This window comes from Adiantum capillus-veneris, chromosome 25, assembly GCF_014529385.1.
Source record: "Adiantum capillus-veneris isolate H3 chromosome 25, ASM1452938v2, whole genome shotgun sequence".
NCBI classification, from domain to species: domain Eukaryota; kingdom Viridiplantae; phylum Streptophyta; class Polypodiopsida; order Polypodiales; family Pteridaceae; genus Adiantum; species Adiantum capillus-veneris.
This window is the reverse complement of record NC_140955.1, coordinates 16,199,230-16,220,463: the sequence shown is the minus strand read 5'-3', so window position 1 is coordinate 16,220,463 and position 21,234 is coordinate 16,199,230. Positions and strand designations below refer to the sequence as shown.

The following is a 21,234-nucleotide window of genomic DNA, read 5'->3' as shown; positions in this document are numbered from 1 at the left end:
TCACCATCTTCGGCCCTTCCCGGGGACAAAAGTTAGTTCTTGTCTTCGAAAGTCGATATCAAACCATCACAGCGCAAACCTTGAAAGATCATTTTGAAATGGGAGACTCTGGTTTCTCTCTACGGCCATTGACATTGCTTGGTGAACAGATTAAGCTTGAACGTGACTGCAATGAAGCAAACGAGTTGATCTACACGCTAGACCATGAGCTATCACAGTTCTATAAGATTCAAGTCGATAGTCATCAAGCTTGTCCTTCCGCAGGTTCAAAGTTGTCACGAATCATTGTTGATGAAGTAAATATACATGCAAGCCATTCAAGTATTAAAAGTGTGCTTGTTGTCATTCGTGCACTTCCATTGCAGACTAATCTAAATGTTGCACTGACATCTGTACAAAAGGTTGAGAGTGTTTTGGAAATGCCAACATTATATGATGGCTACATTGCTTATGAACTTCCATCACAAAAACAGTTGTCAGCCATGTATGGAATGGAGTAGAGATATGACGGGCATGCTTGGACAGAATATGTAACATGTAGTAGTGATTTGTTCAAGGGGATGGTTTGTTGTAGTTGTTGTAGTGGCCATTTGTGATGCCCAAATGTGGATTGTCCTTATTTTCAACATAGAAAGACATACAATGAGTCTCAATGGTGGGGGAGACTATCACGTGCTCCTAGTAAGGGTATTTTGGATGCAGATAATGGAAAATTAGTTTGTGTTCATTGTCGTCAAATGCCTGAGTGCATTGGAACTTGTCCGATGGTAATTTATTATTGCATTCCTATTGAAAAGACTAGCATGTCTAGATGTGCTATACACCTTGGTTTTCATAAACATCCTGTTTTGCTAAAGGGAAGAGCAGAAGTGTGGACCAATCAATATCAGATGCTCTGTTGCATAGAGCAGCCTTTGAGTCCATGACAACTGCGAAACAACTAGAAAGAGCTACTGCTGAAGAAATTATTATGGATAAGCTTATCTCGTAAACATGTGATGTTGATACTGTGATGGGTGATCAAGAGTTCTCTGGCTTTCTTGATGCTGTCACACCTTGTCGGATAAGCGTCGAGTACAAAGGAGCTTGGAGTCTGCTAAAAGAGCAAAGGGCATTACATCTGTTGGCCTTGAGTCCATCTTGAGTCTAAAAGCAAAGTCAAGGTATCCTTTTATTCATAGTGTTCTCTTTCCAGGACAGCTAGGACTAGGGCAATAACCACATGTTGGTTTTTTGCCACCAAGGTTGGCTTCACCGCTAGCTTGGAAAAAGATAGCTGCATTTTGTCATCGAATATATAGCTTGAGTAAATATGCATTTTGTATCGAGTTTTTAAGAACTTTTGCTCGGAAAGATGCGTCGCTCGGTTTTTCTTGCTCGAGTACGGTTCGCCCCCAAAAGGACGGTGACTAAAATACAAGAAAGCATCACGAATGATATGAAACACTCGAACAATGCGTGTTGACTAATCATTCGAACACATAATACTTCTTGTGGGGGTTCTTTTGACCTCGACTCGAGAGCCAAGATCGGTTCTTCGTGATCGATCGAATATGCAATGAGGTTAGCTTCACTAGACAAAGTATCAACTAAACCATCATCCTTGTGAACAATCACAGTTTCTTCCTGCAAATCATCATGCTCGTGAATAATCACTTCTTGATCATGCAAATCATAATGCTTATCATTATCATGCAATTCATCATGCTTATCATGTATGTTGTGCTTTGGAAAAGAAGAGACTGAGAGAGTCTCCTTTTCCGGATTCTTTTCAATCTTTGCCTGCACATTAGAAATGAGAGATGAAGAATCAACAACTTGCTCTCCACGAATGATAAGGGGAGAGTCACTTTTGGCATTGAAAGTGAACGTATTTTCCGCCCAATCAATGAGAGGGTTATGCTCACGAAACCATCGAATGTCCAAAAGCATATCACATCCTGAAAGAGAAGAGACTACAAATTTTCTGCGGAAGGACACTTGTTGAACAGTGAACAAAACATCACGGCACTCTTGCTTGATGAGAGAGTCCATACTGGGAGAGAAGCCTGACACCTCGAAAGGAGATGTTTTGTGAACCTCCAAGTGGGCTCTTTTGACAAGAGAGTCACTAATCGAATCATGCATACTGCCTGGGTCAAACAATATGACAAAACGTTGACCCTTCACATGACCATAACACTTAATGAGAGACTCATCAATGGGAGGATCATGAGAGACTTGGGTCACACTCGTGTTCTCATTTATTGCAATGACAAAGGAAGTGGGTTTTGTGGGTTCTTTAGTTTCATTAGATTGAAGCTTAGGACATGTTCTTTTTATGTGACCCTTGATTTGACAATGAAAACAACGACCTTCCTTAGAATAAATGCTTTGTTCTTCCGAAGTGACGTATCCTCCTAAAATTCCTTGTTCTGCTTTTTCATATGGAGTGAGCTTCGGTTTATCAATTGTGTTAGCTTTACCCTTAGGAGAGTTCTTTTTTGAGAGTTTATTGGAAGATTGGTTAGAAGAGTTATCGTTCTTACCATTCTTACCGTTCTTACCGTTCTGAGGGTTCTGAGAAGTCTGAGAGGTACTTGTGGAAGTCTTGTTTTCCTTGGGCTTTCCCTTGTTGTGCTTCATCTTCTATGCGAGAGCAATCGCTACCGCCTTGTTGAGATCGATTGGGTCGAGGACTTCGACATCAAACCTGATATAGTTATCCAATCCGAAAATGAAAGCCTCCTTACACTCAACATCCGATTTGCGTAATTGGGTGCCGAGTTGCAAAACACGATTAGAGAAAAACATAATTGGCATACCATTTTGCTTGAGACTGCGCCAATCGTCTTTTAACCGTGCTAGGTATTGTGGAGGCATAAACCGCGCCTTGAGCTTGTCTTGGAAGTCGGCCCAATTGAAGGAAAGGGACGTGTCTTCGTCGGCTTCCTCTAGGTGTAGGGCCAACTGTGCCTCTTGCCATACGTGGTACCAATTAATGGCATCACCGGCAAGGTACATAGGTGTCGTCAAAACCTTGCTATTTTTTGTCTTCTTAGTTGTCGCAAAATAAGCATTAAATTGATGCAGCCGAGAATGAATAATCGTAGTATCCATCTTATCATCATACTTACTTAACGTCAACTTCTCGATGACGGGGTTGTTGGAGTCCGAATCTCGGCTTGTGCCACTTGATGAACCACTGGTCGGCTCGGGTTTCGAGGTGAGAACTTGTCGGACGAATTCTTGCATGCGTTGGTCTCTCTGTACCTCATGGTTGGCCTCCAAGGCCGGTCGTCTTGCTTCGGTCGCTTCGTGCTCTTGCTCACGCTCATGCTCAATAGTCGCCTTTCTTTCTTTGGCCGCTTCCTTTCTTGCATCTGCCGTCAAATGCGCTTGCATAAGCTCACTCTCCATAGTAGCCTTTCTTTCTTCGGCCGCCAAGCGAGCTTGCTCCAAGTCGGCCTGTCTTGCTTCGGCCGCCAAGCTAGCTTGTCGGCCTTTCTTGTTGCTTTTCTTTCTTTTCGTTTCTCGTCCGCCAAGCGCGCTTGTTCACGCTTGCGATCTTGTTTTTCTTTGCGTTCACGCTTCACGACAACGTGAGTCGCTTCTTGTTGTGCCATCATGTCCATCATCGACTTGACCAAAGTCTCCATAGGATTTGGTGCAATCCGTGGCGTAGATGGGGAAGGGGGAGGGTCGGAAAAACCTCCTGGTGGGGAAAATTCTTCTTCACCGTCCTAATGCTTATCACGTTTATGCAAAGTATCCATTCCGCTTTGGGTGATGACCATCCACTGATGTCTTGGGTTCTTAGTTCACTAGGAACTTGGGTTCTTGCGGGTCTTGATTCTTGAGTTCTTGAGGTTGTTGAGTCTTGAGGTTCTTGAGAATCTTGAGGTTCTTCTTTAGCTTGCAATTTGTGTTATAGAAGGATCTTCTCTTCACCCAAGCTCTTCTCTTTTCCGCGGGCGCACCCCTTGGCGGCCTTGCACTCACACCAAAGTTGCTCTTTCCCACCTCACGTTGATTGGCCGGCCGCTAAATGCACGGTCCGCTCTCAACGAGTGAAAAGAGAAACAAGGGGAGGTTGGACAAGCCCTTCTTTCTTGGGTTTTCTGTCACTCTTCAAAAAAGGCAGATGCTGAAATTTGTGTTTGCCGGGTTGAATCTGCAAACTATGCGGGATCTGATCGTGTGGCGAGGATCTGGGAAGTGAGATCTATGAGGTTTGGGGGTTCTACTACGGAGTCTATCTGCTGCAATTGCAAAACGCTGATGCAAAGGCTGACTTTGTCGTGATGAATCTGCAAAACGCTGGGAATCTTGCCCATCCAAAAATGCTACGCTGATTTGGGGTCCTAGGGAGAGAATCTGCTAACGGTAGGGCTTATCTGCTGTATTGCTGTCGCCGGGGTTGATCTGCAATGCAAAAACGTTGAAGGCTCTGCAATGTTGAGAAATGCTAGGCTTGGTTCTTGGCTGAAAACGCTAGGTTTACTGTCAGTGGGGGTCTTGGTGAGAAGGTGCCCGTTGAACGCGAAGTTCCTGTTGCCTCTTTTGCCAGAAAGTGCTAGCGCTAGATTTTCTTATATACATCATTTGCTAATTTGTCCTACTTAGTTTCCAAGTCACTTAAAATAATTAGTGGAAAATGTCAAAAATAGGGAAAATAGGTCTATGCACTGTAAAAATGCTCCTAATGGGTTTTGATGGAAATGTGATGGTTATGTTGTGTTCAACCAGAGGATATGCATCTAATCTAAGTGTTTGGACATGCACCGTCTGCGAACAGACTCACAAAAGTGCCAGATCACTTCCTAATCTAATTGAACTGAACCCATGTCATGAAGTAGCTTGTCCACGTACACATAGCGTTAGATGTGCATGTGACACGTGTACAAACCATTTATGCAAGAGCGTACCAAAACTAGAAAACCTAATCGAATGGACTCGTCCGAACATGCAGGTCACCCAAGCAAGCTCACAAAATTGTCGATACTAATCCTCCTAGGATTCTAGACACTCCTATCTAGAGATATGTCCAGAATTTGCTTTGGAAGTCGATGAAGCATGCCCACGTGGCACACACAACCATGTGCACGTGACATCAGATGAGTAAGAAGACGGAGGATGAACAATAGGCTGGGACGGTGGAACATAGGACGAAGGTGCAGAAGGCAACGGTGGTAGTACTTCGTAAGCGACATGTGGACTTTCTTCTGAAGCCATATGCTTGATGATTCCTCTCAGCAATCGAGAAACATCTCTACATCTGTGACGTGAAGAGTTAACAACGGGAATATGAGAAGGGGGAGGAGGCAGAGAAGAGTAGATTTGAGAACGTTGTGGAGGGATAGCACGGTTAACGGGAGGATTAAGAGAGCCCAAGTAACTGTGCAAGACTTCCAAATCAATTCGATCATTGGTCGGGTTCTGCTTCTGTTACTCATCGAACCACATATCAAGTATGTATTTCCTTTGGATGCTTTTGGGTGGAAGGACTTGGTGGATTTCTCCCTTCTTCGTTGTGATCTCCATGTTCTCTGTCCATGTTGCTAGGATCGTGCTTCAGTTTGCAGAGGGGCAAGGAAGCAAGGTGATCTTTGATACCACTGTAATCACTTCCAACGAGGGATCGGACGGAAACACAAAGATAACTACAACATGCAACACTTTATCACTTCAAAACTTGTATACTGAGAGAGAGAGAGAGAGAGAGAGAGAGAGAGAGAGAGAGAGAGAGAGAGAGAGAGAGAGAGAGAGAGAGAGAGAGAGAGAGAGAGAGAATCTATGCGAGAGAGACATGGAGTGGCGAAGTTGCACTCGTAGACAACACTGGCTCCAAAGATAGGCATCCCTTTCGGTATTTCCTTATTATTGCTTCGACAAGGTAAACTCTGCGACTCTGCTTCGCTTCTCCATGTGGTAGATTGCTAGAGCTAGAGCCCAGCACATTTATTTAAAGACCCTTGGCCTCTAAAAGCAGTTACATGAAAAGCTATTTGCTCCAAAAGCTGCAGGCTCAAAAGCCCAAAAGCACCTAAAAGTGCAAATCACGGAAATTTTGTATAGCTAGCAGTAGCAGGTCAGAATCTGAGATGGTCCGTACAACATGCCACATCATCAACCTTTACGGGATTTTGAGTGTATGGTGGTTTTACTTTATTTTAGGGTCTCAGGCTACTCGGCCACATTGCTCTGCAAGTTGGTAGGGTTAGGATTTTAAAGTCCTAATTCTTTAAATCTGTAGACCCCTTGACCATCTTCAATTAATTGGTAAGGTTTTCTGTTTCTTCTTCTTTTGCTATGATTTAGGCCCCTCTGTTGGAATGTGTGAAACTCAATCAAGCTAGTTTAAAAACACGAGGGTCATTTTGAGAATCGATCAATGTTTCTCATTTCATAGATGATCACAAATGCAAGTACGTGTCATAAAAGAAAAGAGAAAGTTTGTGCATGGCATGGAGAATTTTGGCTCTGACAAAGAGATTGGCACGAACCACCTTTTTAGGGAGAGAGTCTATGACTCGTCAACAAACGAACACAGTGATTAAATGTGTCTTTGATCTCGACGCAAAAACCTTAACTTCAAAACTTGTCACATCTTGTGATCAAAGATATAAGACTTCAACAAGTCCAAAACCATAGAGTTGGCTATCTTTGATTGCCCATTTTTTTTGTGCATGAAGCGAGGACGAGAATTTAAGCTGAGTGCCTATATTCTCCCACATTGCTCTCCAAAACAAGCTTGTAGATTTGGGGTCTCTACCTGATACTATAGAGATATGCATGCCATGTAATCTGAAAATTTGTAAGACGAACATTTTGGTCAAATGGTCGCTTTTAACTGTCTTCTTTACCGGGATGAAATGATCTTGCTTGCTAAATCTGACGATAACAGTCCAAAAATCATCATGCCCACTCCGAGTCTTTGGAAGATCGAAGATGAAATCTATTGCTATACTCTCATAAGGTTGGTTTGAGATAGAGAAAGGTTGTAAGAGTCTTGATATTTTATCTACTTGACCCTTGACACACCATGTCACGGGGACGAGCACCATGTGCCAACGGAAAAGAACAGACTGAACAACTTTAAGCACTTCAAATAACAATTGAATTGAAAGAGATGCACGGCACACGCGACGGGGAATGACGGAGTTCCACCCCAAGAGAGCATTGGCCCCAAACTTGGCGCTCCTTTCAATATTTCTTTATATTGCTTCAACTCAATACAAGCCGGTACTCCACGCTCTCCACCTTCACCCGGAAGCGTGCCAGAGAATGAGCCCATGGCACATATTTAAAGGTCCTTGACCTCTCAAAAGTATATTACATGAAAAGCTTCAAGTTCTGAAAGCATCTTGCCTCCCAAAAGCAGCCAACATTGAAATCTGAAAATCCGTACAATGAAGTGACGTCATCAGGCTTTCAGCGTAAAACGCGAAAATCCATACAATGCCATGTCAGCATGTCAACGTGGTTTATGCCTGTCCGTATAACTATTGACACGTCATCATCTTTTTACGCAAGGGTTTTGAGTGTGCATATGTGCCTGCTTTACTTCTAGTGACTTGGGCCTCCATCGGCGGATGGGGTCCCGTAAGTTCATAAAGACTTCTTTTGTTGCTTCTAGGGTTTAGGCTTCTTAGGCTTCTCGGTCAGGATCTGCAGGTTGGCTCCGTTCTTCAGTGGCTTGACACGTCAGCAATTTGTGACACACCAAACATGTGCATACAAATTCATCCACGCCCTTCTTGAGCTCACGCCAGAAAAAATACTTTTCCATCCCTTTCAAGCTACTCTCGATGCCTCTGTATTCAACAAAAGGAGCATTATGGCACTCCGTCAATACCTTTTTCCTCAAATCTTGTGTTATACACAACATGGTCTTTCTCATCAAATAACCTTCCTTGACAGTAGAGCCTGCAGTTCTCTCCCCATTGTATCCAATTAAAGATGTCTGTAATATCAAGATCGATAGCATACTGGTCAATCATTTCTTCAAAGTTCTGGTGATGTATCGCCAAGATGGCCGATACTTGTGGTTTTCGAGACAACAGATTTGCCACCAAATTCTTCTTTCTCGTGAAATTTTCTAATAACCCGTTTGTATTAAGTGCATAAAACCAAAAAGCTTCAAACTTCATGCACGTTCTTTAGTTTTGGCCAATTTTGAATGGTCTCTTTCTTGGCTTGGCCCATCTGTACACCCTTTGTTGAGACAATGTGTCCCAAAAAATGTCTTTGGCAAAAAAAAACTCACTCTTTTTTCCATTGACCACTGTCACGTGTACATCTAGCCCTACGTGTACGTGGACAAGCTACTTCATGACATGGGTTCAGTTAGCCTAGCTTAGGAAGAGTCTGTTCGCAAACTGTACATGTCCAGGCACTTAGATTAGATGCATATCCTCTGGTTGCACACAACATGATCATCAGATTACCATCAGAACCCATAAGAAGAAATTTTACAGTGCATAGACCTATTTTCCCTATTTTAGCCAATTTTCACTTATTATTTTTAAGTGACTTTTGTTGGGAACTAGGTAGGGCAAATTTGAGAAGCATATATAAAAGAAAACCTAGCGCTAGTGGATTCTGGCAAAAGAGGCAGCAGGGATCTGACAACCACAGTGCACCTTCTCAAGCAAGACCCCCCCGGCAAGAAGACTCAGCGTTTTCAGCCAAGAACAATCAGCGTTTTCTACAAATGCAGATTCAGCCCAGCGTTTGCAGCTGTAGATCAAGCCTGGCATTAGCAACCCAGAAGAAGCCATAGCGTTTTTGCAGTAGAGCCCAAATCAGCCCTAACGTTTTTGCATCAGCTTGACAGCTCAGCGTTCTGCAGATTCTCCGCGACGTAACTACCAGAAGCACTAGCGTTTTCAGTTTTCAGCAGTCAAGCACTGCAGTAAAGCCTTGAGCCTCGCAGGTCTCACCTTTCTGCAGCAGATCCTCGTCGCTTGGTCAGATCCAACGTAGTTTGCAGATTCAGCCCGAAAAACGCAGATTTCAGCATCTGCGTTTTCAGCGCGTCGTCGCCATTGACATCATCACCGACATAGTGTCAGAATTCAGCGAAAAAAGATTTACAGATTTCAGCCATTAGCGTTTTCAGATTTCAGCCCGTCTCATCGTCGTCGACATCGTCGGCCAGTCCATTGCATTGTAGAGATTTGTGCAATCAATAGTAGACCGCTCTCGCCATAGAGAATGGGGCCTTTAGAGGAGGGTTTGACAACATTCTGGTGTCGTATTCTTCTCTCTCTATCTCTCAGTCTCATGCACCTTCATTCACATTGTTTGCCACTTTGTTTATGACCACTTGCACTCTCTCACTAAAGAAACGGAAGGCTCTCCCTTCCGTAAGTAAAAGGAACCCTTGAGCATAGTTCGGAGCACTCATCTTGAGCAAAGTTCAACATTCACTTCCGCTGCACCTTACAACCATCAATCTGTGCCGCCACAGTGCCTGAAAACTTGTAAGAGATGTCTTTTGTGATGTTCTTTATTCTTGGAGAATATGATGATGTCGTCAAAGGTGTCCATAAATGGCCTGTACTCCCTAAAAATCTGGTCCATTATCTTGTTGAACATTGCAAGAGCATTTGTGAGATAAAAAAGGCAATGGGCATCACCAAATACTCGTACAATTCGAAAGATGTCTTGAACACGGTCTTGTATACATCTCTAAGAGTGATCCCGATCTGATCATAGCCATTTTCAAATCGATCCTATTGAAACACGTAGAACCTTTTAGTCTGTTAAGTATATCATCGATCTTGGGTATTGGAAACTATTCTTGATTTGATTTTGTTGAGAGCTTTGTAGTCAATGCACATTCTCCAAGATCCATCTTTCTTCAAAATTAGAAGCATTGGTGAACAAAAAGGTGATGTACTAGGTGGAATGAGACCCTTTTCGAAAAGTTCTTTTACTTGGTTCAATATTTCTTCATTCCGGGCTTTGGTTACTCTGTAAGGTGGCCGGTTCGGTGGCGAGCTGTTCGGCATCAAATCAACCGTATGTTCTTTAGGGATATCAGGAGGTAGCTCTTCAAGTAAACCTTGAGAGAAACAATCGGCTTGAGCTTGCAAAAATTCTTGTCATTCTTGTTCTAATTTTGACATACTTGACTTCTTATGTCGTTCTTGTTCTAATTCTGATAGATTTTACTTGTTACGTTCGTCTAATTCTTTCAAATTGATCGAGTAAACAAAAAGACTAGATTTCATTAATTTGAAAATGGCTGAAGCCAATACAAGGGTGGGATAGATTCACCCTTTAATTCTACAAAAAAGATAATTTCTTTGCCTTTCTTTTCCTTCAATGTGGCCTTTCTAGCCCAATAATCAACCACAACATGGTTCTTACGGTACCAGGGTAAAAGTACATCACACCCTTCCCGGCATGTTATAGAAGTCGTCGTGCTCTAGATACCCTTGACAAGTGTGATGATGGCATCATGCCTTGCACCATGTTTGTGTGTGTGTACACACACATACATGTGCGCGCAGTTGGATTAAAGCGGAAGATTGCTTGTTAAGACTAAATACCCATGAAAGTTATTCATGTTTCATGAGAGAAAAATTCAGGTGTTACACTTCCAGCCTCTTCAGTGAGCACCTGCAACGTTTGGGCCGTTACGTGTTTCAGGGCTACTGAAACGCATTTCGTGGTAATGCTGAATTTAAAATATTCTACAAGACACCAAAAGGCTTCCTGGATATATATGTCGTGAGAATGTTGGAGGGAATTGGGAGCAGTGTTGGAATTATGTAACTTTGCACTTATTGAACTGGAGGACGACAATTGGCCTATGGAGGATTGAGGCAGTTACTTTCCATGCACTCGGAGCGTGCTGCTCTATTTACTTTGTTTCAGAATAAGGATGATTTCAGAATCTCTCTCTGTGATGCTTGGGTTGCCTTGCAATTAGGCTGCCGCAATGTTTACCAGGGTATCTGAGCTTTGAAAATCATGGCTGGTGAGCATGCTATTGGGTTAAATGGGGAGTACTTTAGATTTACCCATGCACGCTTTTCCAGGACAAGCCACCACATAGTCGTGGGGGACCAAACATTATGTAGGTCTTTAGTCATGGAAAATTCTGCTGGGCTAAAATCTGGAATAGTAGTTTAACTTCATGCTTGCCAGGGTCTCCTTTGCTTGAGTACCCAGTTACAGCGGACAAGCTCACAATACCACGAGTAACCTCATCAAATAAAGTGCTTCAAGTAACAAGATGACAGCCAAGAATCCTTCGCATTTAGTGATTTATTTCAAAGCAAATCTGCTGAACTGAAGATAGGAAGTGAGTGCTAATCAAGCTTCATCTAATCTTTAACTTGTTTCCCAGGTACATTGAAAGAATACCCACCACAGTAAATGATATATACATGGCTATGGAGTTCAATGGCCATAATGATCTTTCTGCAGATGAAGAGCTGGAGCAATCAAAGGTAGCCAGTGAGTCGATTCGATCTGGCAGTGGTGCACAAGAAGATTCACCCTGTGCTGAAGACGATGAGCTGAGCAATTCAGATAACCCATACTCGTCTTCTTCTCAGGGCAAGTGGAGAGACCAAACAAGAGATGTATCATTGCAAAGGAACCTTTTTAGTGGAAGGACAAAACGTTCGAGTATGGATCCAGCTGACCAGAAACTTAGGCAAGCTGAAGCCAAAAGAGAACGTGCTAAACGCTTCTTGCATTTTGCAAGCTCATGCAGAGATATGCTACGGGTAACAGTTACTCCAAAGATGGGTGTGGCAGCATGCCCGAAAAACCATCGTAAACACCATGGCAACAGCAGCAGAAGCAAGCCTCATAAGCTCAGTAAAAGTTCCGAATGTGAAGTGATATTACAGACACCCTTGCCTTCAGCCAAGCAACAAACAGAAGTATTACAGACGACCTTCCCGATAACCAAGCAACGATCTGATAAACCGCCATTGGCAGCAAAGAAAAAGCTTCTTGTGTGGAACTGGTGAGAGCATAGTTAAGCTTTTACAAGCAGTTTTTGAACACTGAATGCAGCTTTCAGTGAGGCATTTGCCACCAAATGCAGGGTGGAAACAGTTATTCAGAGAAGTAGGCGAGTTCTCTAACTTGTATACCATAGTCTAACAAAGGGCTTGTGATTCTTTCTAACGTTGCCTGTAGGTGGCCATGGCCTACAATGTAAGAGGGCATTGTATTGTATTATACGGAAACTGAGAGGTAGAGAGGCCTAGAGCCTAGTGTATGTCAAGCGGCTGGAGCATACAAAAACCTATGCATGTAAGAAGCTTACAAAAAGTCAGTTTTATTTTCTAGCAAAACAAGTGATAAAATCACGAGGCCTGCCCTTGATGGATGAACAAAAAACTCTCGCACTAAATCGGCACTCTCTGTCTCAAATGTAAGTAGAGTTGCTCTTCTTTCTCACTGATTTTCAAAAAAGCATATTTCATACTCAATTGTGTTTAGCTCTAGCTCTACATTTATTGAAAAGAGTGAAAAATTCACGAGACGTGTATATATGAAATCGAAACAACAAGAAAAGATTCGCAAGTGATAAAGAGGAATATCAAATGTTAAAATAGCTTGTATACAAAGTAGAAGTTTGGCGTTTGTGTATACGTCTGGAAAAAGCTTGGCAAAGGAAGTGAATGTTGTAGTTGCATGTGTTTTTGCTTTTGTTTAATGGGAGGGAGGGGAGAGGGAGAGAGAGAGAGAGAGAGAGAGAGGGGGGGGGGGGGGTGGGAGGGAGAGGGGGTTTACTTTGGGAGCAAAAGATGTATAGAAGAGTGATCTGACCAAAAGCAAAATCTCGTCCTTGATACTGTGGATGGCATAGGAGTTTTTAGCCAAATGTGATCGAGCTTCGAGTTGTACACTGTGGTCACATCATGGATTTGTTGTTTGTATCCATGAGAGTGTAGTTCCCTTTCCAAGTGTTGATAGTGAGGTTGTTGTCAATGTTAAAGTCGCCAATGATGATGCTTGTTTCAATGTCAGCAGTTGTATGGATCACACTCTTTAGTATTAGTAGCAAGGAATCCAATGGAATTTTTGGTGATTTGTAAACTGAGACTACATGGAGCAAAAGTTCTTCGTGCATAGAAACGAAAGCTTCAATGACTTCAATTCCAAGGGTTGATAGTTTCTTTGTGGAGTGAACAATGACATGGTCCTTGTGAAAGATTGACATACCAAATTTGTTGTAATAATGAATGTGGTTGAAATTTGGTGCAAGTGGGTTAAAGAAAGTGTTTTGTCTTGTTTCTTGGAGGCATAGAATGTCTGACATCATTAAATTTGGATCACTTTTAATTTGGTGAAGATGCTTTTGGATGGAGACAACATTTAGGGATTGAATGATGTAGTGTCTCTTGGAAGTGGGAAAGCAAGGAGATCAAGTGTTCCCATCTGGCGTTGTTTTTTAGTCTCTCCAACTCAGTGAGTACGAGTGCATCAACTTTGATTTGGTTTGCAAGTATTGGTTTGAGGATGTGAAGATTAACGTGATCCTTGACTCGAGAAAGAGCTGTGTAAACCAAGCCATGCGCATTGATTGCTGTTGGGTCAAATGCAACCGCTTGCATTGTCAAGCCTTGTGACCTATGAATCGTTCGTGCATTTGCTGCTTGAATGGGGAGATGTGTCCTAGATACGCTATTCAACAAGTTCTCCCAACCTGGAATTCTTTTGTTGTTTCAAAGATGGGTGTCCAGTGGTGTTCTATAGATTGAGTGTAGAGACGTGCATTTTAGCTCGTTGTTTTGCCCCTGTTGAAATGTCGAAGAAATGTATCCATGCGATATGCGAATTGTTCCTTTCTTCTACGTGTTTGAGAATACCATTTGCACCATTCACTAGACTGTCGTCTATGTTAATGTTGTCACTAGAAACCTCAACTATCATTTCGTGTTTTAGCTCTAAGGTGGTTGTCAAACCCGCAGTCATCTGAGGATCATTTGGAACGACAAGATTTGTAGAGCATGTTTTGTGGAAAGTGTCTTTCGCGTGTACTATGTATGTCTGGGTAGCCAAGCCGTTGAAAACAAGTCGATTATGTTCGTTCTTCAATTTGTTTGTGTAGAATAGATGAGGTGTCATGAATTTGTCAAACAATTTGTTTCTAAGAGTAGAGTTCACATAGAGCAAATCTTCGTCTGTTTGTTGAGCCTTCCGTATTCTGCTGAGAACAGAAATAAAATTTGTGTCTGATTGGCGCATTATTTGTGTTAACTCGTGGCATTTGATATGTGTGTGCCAAAAAGAGGGTGTGAGCAATTCAACTGGTTCTTGTGGCTCGCAAAAGATCCAACGGTCCCGAACTGGGCTAGCTTGACAAAGATCTCCACAAAAAATTAAGTCCAAACCACCAAATGGTTCAATGTGGTTATGCTTGATGTTGCGAAGTCTTGTATCTATGATTCTTAGAAGTCTGTTGCCTATCAAGGAGGCCTCATCAAACACAACTAGTTTGAGGTTTTTGTATAATTGTAAAAGTTCAGCAAGGCTGCTAGAAGAGAGGTTGACATTAGCGTGAAGCACGAGCGGTAGACGCAATGCAGAGTGAATTGTTGTCCCCCCAAGATTGAATGCTGCTTTGCCAGTATATGCCATTAGTAAAGCTGTGGGGAGTTCAATGTCAAGTTGAATCGCCAGGTTGTAGTGTCGAATCAGCCCTTGGACTATAGTTTGTAGCACGAAAGTCTTCCCTGTCCCTGCACCTCCCGTCAAGAAAAGATGAATAGGCTCCATTGGCTTCAATCGTTTCCTGGTTAAAATGTCATCATAAAGGGATCGTTGATCAGTGTTTAATTTTTCAACTAATGAATGGTATTGCTCGTTCGGCAGTGCGAGCTTCTTAGAAAGAGGGAGCAACCTCGCTGCAAGTGGAGGTCCTTGAAGATCAAGATCTAGATTGTATTTGTGAATTTCCATTGTTTCTGCACTTGATGAAGTGTTCATTGAGGACTCCACAATGGTTGAAGTTGTGGTCTCCAAGCTTGAGAATTTTTGACGGTTCTCATTTATTGTTTGAGAGTGTGTGATATATTTCTCTCTCTAAGAAATAGGTGTCGGTGCAAAGGTTGACTCTTCACCAATGAACGGTAAAAACAATAAAGAAAGCTCATGATAATGTCTCTTAGAGTCCTCCAATTTGAAATTGATAAACCTAATAATGCGAGTTTTTTTTGTTCTTTTGAGGACAGCCACGAACGAGCTTGTAGTTGCTAGCGTATTCAGCCAAGCATAAGCACTGTAGATCAGGTGGACGGCGTGCGTACTTTGTGACTAGGTCATCGAAGAATATATTTGTGTCCTCAGGCTGCAAAGAATCCAACATGGCTCTTCTTTTCAACAACAATGTCCTCTCGACGCTCCAATCAGCATTTATAAACACAAATTCTCTGCTAGCACTATGTAAAGGTAGCGACAATGCAATGTATGCTGCTTGTTGTGATGTCATTTCTTGTGCGTTGATCAATCCGCCACCAATCCTTTTCAAGTGTTCCAACGTTGGTAAGTTGTTCTTCTTGCAAGCTTCAACCACGTGTTTGATTGCTTTGCTTACGGAGCTGTCATTTTTTGTCATGGATGATGTGCAATATGCAGCTGCACCGTGTCCATTGAAAATAAATTGAATATCAATATTTGCATCCCACAATGCACAAAGTTTCTTGTTGAAGTTATTTGTGAAAATGTCCTTGGGGTCTCTTTTCAAAAGAAGTGTTGGCTCTGTTATGTTTATGCAAAGTGCTTGGAGGTTGTCCTCTTCGTCCATATTCAGTGTTTCTAACCAAGCATCAAACGACAGTGTCGGTTCACGTTCTAAAGCAAGGAGCTGCTAATCGATATGTCTCTTCCTGTCGACAATTTGTTGTCTTGTTGTGTTGTTCACATTGTTTGGGCATAAGATAATTGTCCTTCTTGAGGGTGGTCGTGGGAAGCCAAATCGACACAGTTTTGTGCTTTTTGCATGTCTTGCGATGTGAGTGAATCTGGACAGCTCTCAAGGATTCATCAAGCTCATCCTTGTTTGTCGTTATATATGAATCAATAAAATCCACCACCTCGTCATTCGAAGCAATGCCAAATACAGGTGCGTTTTCTATCCAAAGCAACCCATGGTCATGTTGGCTTTCTCTTTGTTGGAACTCAGTGACAAAGAAATAATCCATCAGCTCACCGAGAATGGTTTTGTCACGTTTTAGTTCTTTCTTTATTTCTCTAAATCTGTGGACATAATATCGAGCTGTTGTAGTAGGATCTGATCGGACTAGTGTTCTCATGTAAGCACACCTATTGGATTGATTGTCTTCAACAATGTGTGGATTGAGCTTAATCAAGCAATCCATCAACGGCTTCCACCTTTGCTCTGCGCATGAGAATGTAATAAAGAACGTGGGTTGTCCTAATTGTCGAATCATGGCGAAAACATTGCGCTTAAGTTTTGCTTTGTAGTCAGTGGAAGTCCGCAAATTCTCAAAGTCACTATATCCGACTTGGGATGAAAGTAGTTGTTCGACATTGGTTGTTGATTGAACGTCTTTAGCTTGCAGGTGCTTGCCTCGCAACTTACCTTTACGTAAATGAACCCATATAGAGCCGAGGACCTTGCTGATGATAATCTTCATCGTCTTGAAAAAAATATTATCGATATCTCCTACAAATCTTCTGTCCACATTCTTAAGCTCCCATTGCGCGACTTTCTGATAACTTTTTTTTGCCAAGAGATGATATTGCCTTCTTTCGCCAAAGAACAATGCTGGGAAAGATAACTCTTCACAAGCTTCATCGTCAAAAAGGCTCAATGGTGCAACCCCTCGCAAGGTGCAACACTCTTGGCTTGTGCATTGTGATCTACAACTTGCTGAGAAGTGTAAAGGCCATGGATAAGAGTGTCAGATGGTTCTTGGTCATCTATAGAGTTATCAAAGTTAGGAGAGATAGCAATGTCGGAGCTTAAAGAGAAGGCAGATGACCAAGAAGAATTGATAGTGGCACCATTTTCAAGATACAATGGCTTAAGCACAAGTTGATGCAATGCTCGTAGCACAAATGCGGGCCGGACAGCTCCACTTAGGTATGCATGATTATATTCTAATTTTTGCTTGATCTCCACAAGGACAATAGCTTGATCGTCTGCGAAGCAAGGCAATACAGTTTGCACCCTAGACAAATCTGCCTAACGTTGACAATGCTTCCTCGCAACCCATATTGCCCCTCATAAGTAAGTTCTCTTATTTGGGCAAATGGAATTCTAAGAGACACAAGACGACGCTCTATAGCATTCAATTGCGAAACACTCTCCATGCTTCGATTGAAAACTTGCAACCTTTGCATGCAAAAAGGTGGAATTTGTTGACATTTCAATGCCCGCTTGCAAGCAACACATGCATGAGATTCCATGTGCGAAGTAGTGACAAGGACTCTCAACTCCTTCAAGAGAAGCAAGTCACCATCTGATAATAGCCTCAAATTCTTACGAAAAAACAAACCATTGCAAGAGGCACATGGATAGCATGGAACATCTAGAATTTTTCTTGCGTAAAGAGTTGTTTGTGATTTTGACACCCTCACGTCACTGCTTGGTTGTAAACTCGGGTCTTTCCACATTTTATAAACCTTAGTTAAAATTTGCTTGCTTGAGAATGAAGAAGGATAGGACGCTTGAAAGAGCTGAACAATATCTTTAGCACTTGAAAATGGATTCTCGTTAATCAATGTGGTCAAGCAAGCAATGTCATCTTTGCTCCAAACACAACGTGGCTGTTTAAAATGCTTCGACGACATAGGAAGCCATACACATTTTGGTTCAAAAATAATGGAAGCAAGTGAAGGTATTGCAGATGTGGATTCTATGCTTATGCCTCCACAAAAAACAGATTTGATATACTTCTTATTTTGGAAGACATGGACAACACATGTCACATTAAATTGTCGGCAAAACAAGATAACCAAGTGCATGCTCAAGAACCGAGATGTTCCTCGTGTATGTATCAAAGTGTTCAAGTGGTCATGCAATGCGGTGCTATCAACAACACTATTTGTCCATGGTGCAATCCATACAGCTCGTGTTTCATTTTTTATTGTTAGCAAGGTCAAGCATTATAAGGTCAAGAAGATGTCTTTCCAATTCAATGAGAGACATAGAACAATTGAAGAGACAAATCAAAGGTTACAAAACATCATCGTTACTATTATACGTAGACTAAAAATTTGGCAAAACATAAAGCTTTTTGTCATTTACAAAAAAGGATGAAGGATAGGCAGCCATACTCTCGTTCTTCAAGCAAAAGGTTAGGAGGAAAGATACAATTTAGGGTGCCTTGTGATCAATCACAAAACCGTGCTTGTCTATAGAGTATGTTCCAGCTTTGCTAAAGGCAACAAGAGATGATTTCAAGTCTAACAAATTCTCATAAAAAAGGCTGAGAAAAGGCTTGGGCAAATTCAGAACTACATCCACGATATTTCCTTGCATAATTACTTGTACAGCTTCTCCATTTTGCAAACAGATTTTAGCTTGAAGAGAAGGCAACTTCACAATCTGCACAGGGTTTCCACACGAGTAACAAAAGGGGTTGCAAATTTGACGACTAACATTTCTACCTTTGCAAGAGTCACACACATATTCCACCTCCAAGCTGTTGATGTTAACAATCTCCAAAGTTCCAAAGACCTACAAACAATTATGAGATTACAACTTGCAAGCAATGCTCACGCAAATAGACCTAGTTAAAGTAGATTACCTTCTTCCCAAATCCCATACTAGTGACTTGTTTTGAGAGATGCTGCGAGAAAACACTCTTTAAATTTTTTGGCAATGCACAAATAAGAGTTGCGTCCACCACAAATAATATGCTTGATGCTGCTTTGAAGACGTTGATGTTGTGCGCAACACATGAAAAAGAACCCTTGGTTTTCAAAGCATCAATCATGAGATGATAATCGACACGCATGGAAGGAACAAATAGCAACTGCACAAATAATCCAGATTAGAGATAAGCCTTAAGATATCAAGGCAAATAGATCAAATTGATGACTCACACTTGCTCTATCACTAGATGCAGGGCCATCTGCGATGGTTAAACGATAACTATCACCACCATCGGACCTTGTGGAGGTCTCAACCTTCACAACAGTAAACGCGATAGTGGGAGCGAACTCAATCACTGTCTTATTAGTAAGCAACTCCTTAATTCTATGTTCAGGGTAAAGATGTAAACAACAATCAAAGCTTTCAGCTTTTACAACATTAGTGGCAACATTTGCATAGAGAGCCCACAAGCTAGTACCTCCATCTTTCCACACTTTCTCTTGACATACGTCCCCTCAATACGCACAAACTCCCCGACTTCAAAAGATTCAACAAACTCATGGACAAACACTTCTGTGACAACAAAGGTGACAGTGTTCTTGGACTCTCTGTCTATTAAGTCATCCTTCAAATGTCGCGCATAGCTAGCTTTAGGTATTTTATAAGTACCATACTTGCATAGTACTTTGCCCTCAAATGCAAAACGAAAGGTAATAGCATCAAAAAACTCTGATATGGACAAAACACTAAGAGAAGGCACTAATGCCAATTGCGAGCCAAAGTTGTCACTTATTGGTTCATCACTCTCCTTTGCTGCGACAAAAGCGGAGCTCGAGTCACGAGGCTGTACAGAGAGGCCTGTGACATAAATATGTTATTCACAACCTTAAACAAGCTTCAAATCGTGGACATAATAGAAATACATTACCACGTGCATAGCTTAGAGCTTTTCTTAAGGCTTTAGAAGGGGATGACCTCTTCAACTTTGGAGCAAGCTTTTTCAAAAGCTTTGGGGACAAATCGGATTTGAAAGAAGGAGAGAAATGTGTTTCAGGTAACTTTAACAAACCAGAGGAAGCAAGAAGGTCTATCGTAGCTTGCACACCCTCTTTACCCACATTAGAACACTCAAGGTCATCTTCAAAATCGAAAGCAAGTTCCTCCTTATTCAAGTTAGGATCTGTAAGAATGTATTATAAGTTTCGAGCAAGAAATCAAGGCAAAACGTGTAACAATAGCTCAAAACTCAATAGAGACAAGTTCAAAAGGCCCTAACGAGACATTGGATGATCCATGGAGACCTGGTATGTAGGTAGAGCTGAGACTTGATAGTACAAGTCCACAAAAGGGAGAGCTGAAGTGAGGAAACATCAACACATCAGAAATATCCCAGCAAGTTATCAGGAATATCTCAGCATGTTATCAGGAAGACCAGAGGAGCAGAAAACGCCTTGCAAACTCAATGTATAACTGGATGGCTAGAGGCTTTTATAAAGAATGCAAACGTGATGGATATTAAGACATTAAGCTGGACAATCATAAGCTAAATATCCATGTCTTAAAAGCAGATCTCTAGAGAGAGAAGGCTACAATTAAGGTCTTTTAAAAGCCACTTTCTAGTGAGAGAAGATAATAATAAACAAAATTGGAAATTCGAGGTGAAAAAGTTTCTTCTCTACGGTGGGTGACAGCTGGCACCGAGATATGTGAGAATATCCAAGCTGAAAACAAAAGCCGATAAGATTTTTCACTGTTAACAAGGCATTTATCAGACATACAGAAAGATATAATACATCAAGGACCAAACTCAATTTAAAAATATAAACCCAAGCTCAATCAAAACACCATATGGTCACTTTCATATCCGCAACGAACCCACAGCAGGAACAACAATCCAAATTATTGTTTAAAAATAATAACAAGAAAATAGAACTGCTTCTTCAAAGTATTATCCGACTTTCCCGAGTATCACAACTTCTATTTGTAGTGAGGCAGACCTGCATATGCCATACACCAAAACTGAAGGCTGCAAACGAACACCAAATTACATCTCTATATAGCATGCCAAATCACAAAAGCCAGAAACTTGTTACAAAATTCACAGAAAAACCAGAGCATGTTAAGCATAACACAAACCATACACAAATTTCACCCAGCAGCTAACTTACAAAATTCCTGTTAATTCTGCCAGCAACATGGAAAAGGTACAGATAACCCTCCATCCAGAAAAGAACCCAATATTTGCAATAATAATATGCATACAATCATAGAACAAAAACGAAGCGAAAGCTGCACCATCTTGAAAGATTTCCATCCATATGATTTCTGTTGTTCGCGCGCATTGTAGCTGATACCCATCAACTCACTGCCAATATACAAACATGTAGACATTCAGATGCTCAAACCTTTTAGCAACAACCAAAAAGGAC

General features: G+C 41.7%; 3 protein-coding genes across 3 annotated transcripts in view; 1 reads left to right on the top strand and 2 right to left on the bottom strand.

The window, feature by feature from the left end:
* The window catches only part of LOC147424471 (LIM domain protein), a 43,064-nt gene extending 30,574 nt beyond the window's left edge, over nt 1-12,490 (top strand). Inside the window, exon 4 of the mRNA XM_086500607.1 lies at nt 11,345-12,490. Within this exon, the coding sequence (XP_086356733.1) occupies nt 11,345-11,978 (634 nt within the window). The 3' untranslated portion in view covers nt 11,979-12,490. The remainder of the gene's footprint in view (nt 1-11,344) is intronic.
* A 1,220-nt stretch (nt 12,491-13,710) lies between these two features.
* On the bottom strand, nt 13,711-14,922 carry LOC147424470 (uncharacterized). Its single transcript, XM_086499962.1, has one exon. The coding sequence runs from the start codon at nt 14,920-14,922 to the stop codon at nt 13,711-13,713; it is 1,212 nt and encodes a 403-aa protein (XP_086356088.1).
* A 3,382-nt stretch (nt 14,923-18,304) lies between these two features.
* On the bottom strand, nt 18,305-20,176 carry LOC147424469 (uncharacterized). Its single transcript, XM_086500845.1, has 6 exons — nt 20,107-20,176; nt 19,729-19,985; nt 19,315-19,649; nt 19,036-19,189; nt 18,738-18,965; nt 18,305-18,667 (listed from the first exon to the last, which is right to left on the bottom strand). The coding sequence occupies exons 1-6, from the start codon at nt 20,174-20,176 to the stop codon at nt 18,305-18,307; spliced, it is 1,407 nt and encodes a 468-aa protein (XP_086356971.1).
* Between the last annotated feature and the right edge of the window lie 1,058 nt (nt 20,177-21,234).

Excerpts from the sequence above, each read along its gene's own strand:
- LOC147424469 (XM_086500845.1), bottom strand. The coding sequence starts at position 20,176 with ATGTTTCCTCACTTCAGCTCTCCCTTTTGTGGACTTGTACTATCAAGT. Across the intron at positions 19,986-20,106 it reads CAGCTCTACCTACATACCAG|ATCCTAACTTGAATAAGGAG; the intron begins GTCTCCATGGAT and ends ACATTCTTACAG. Across the intron at positions 18,668-18,737 it reads GTATGGGATTTGGGAAGAAG|GTCTTTGGAACTTTGGAGAT; the intron begins GTAATCTACTTT and ends AATTGTTTGTAG.
- LOC147424470 (XM_086499962.1), bottom strand. The coding sequence starts at position 14,922 with ATGGAAATTCACAAATACAATCTAGATCTTGATCTTCAAGGACCTCCA.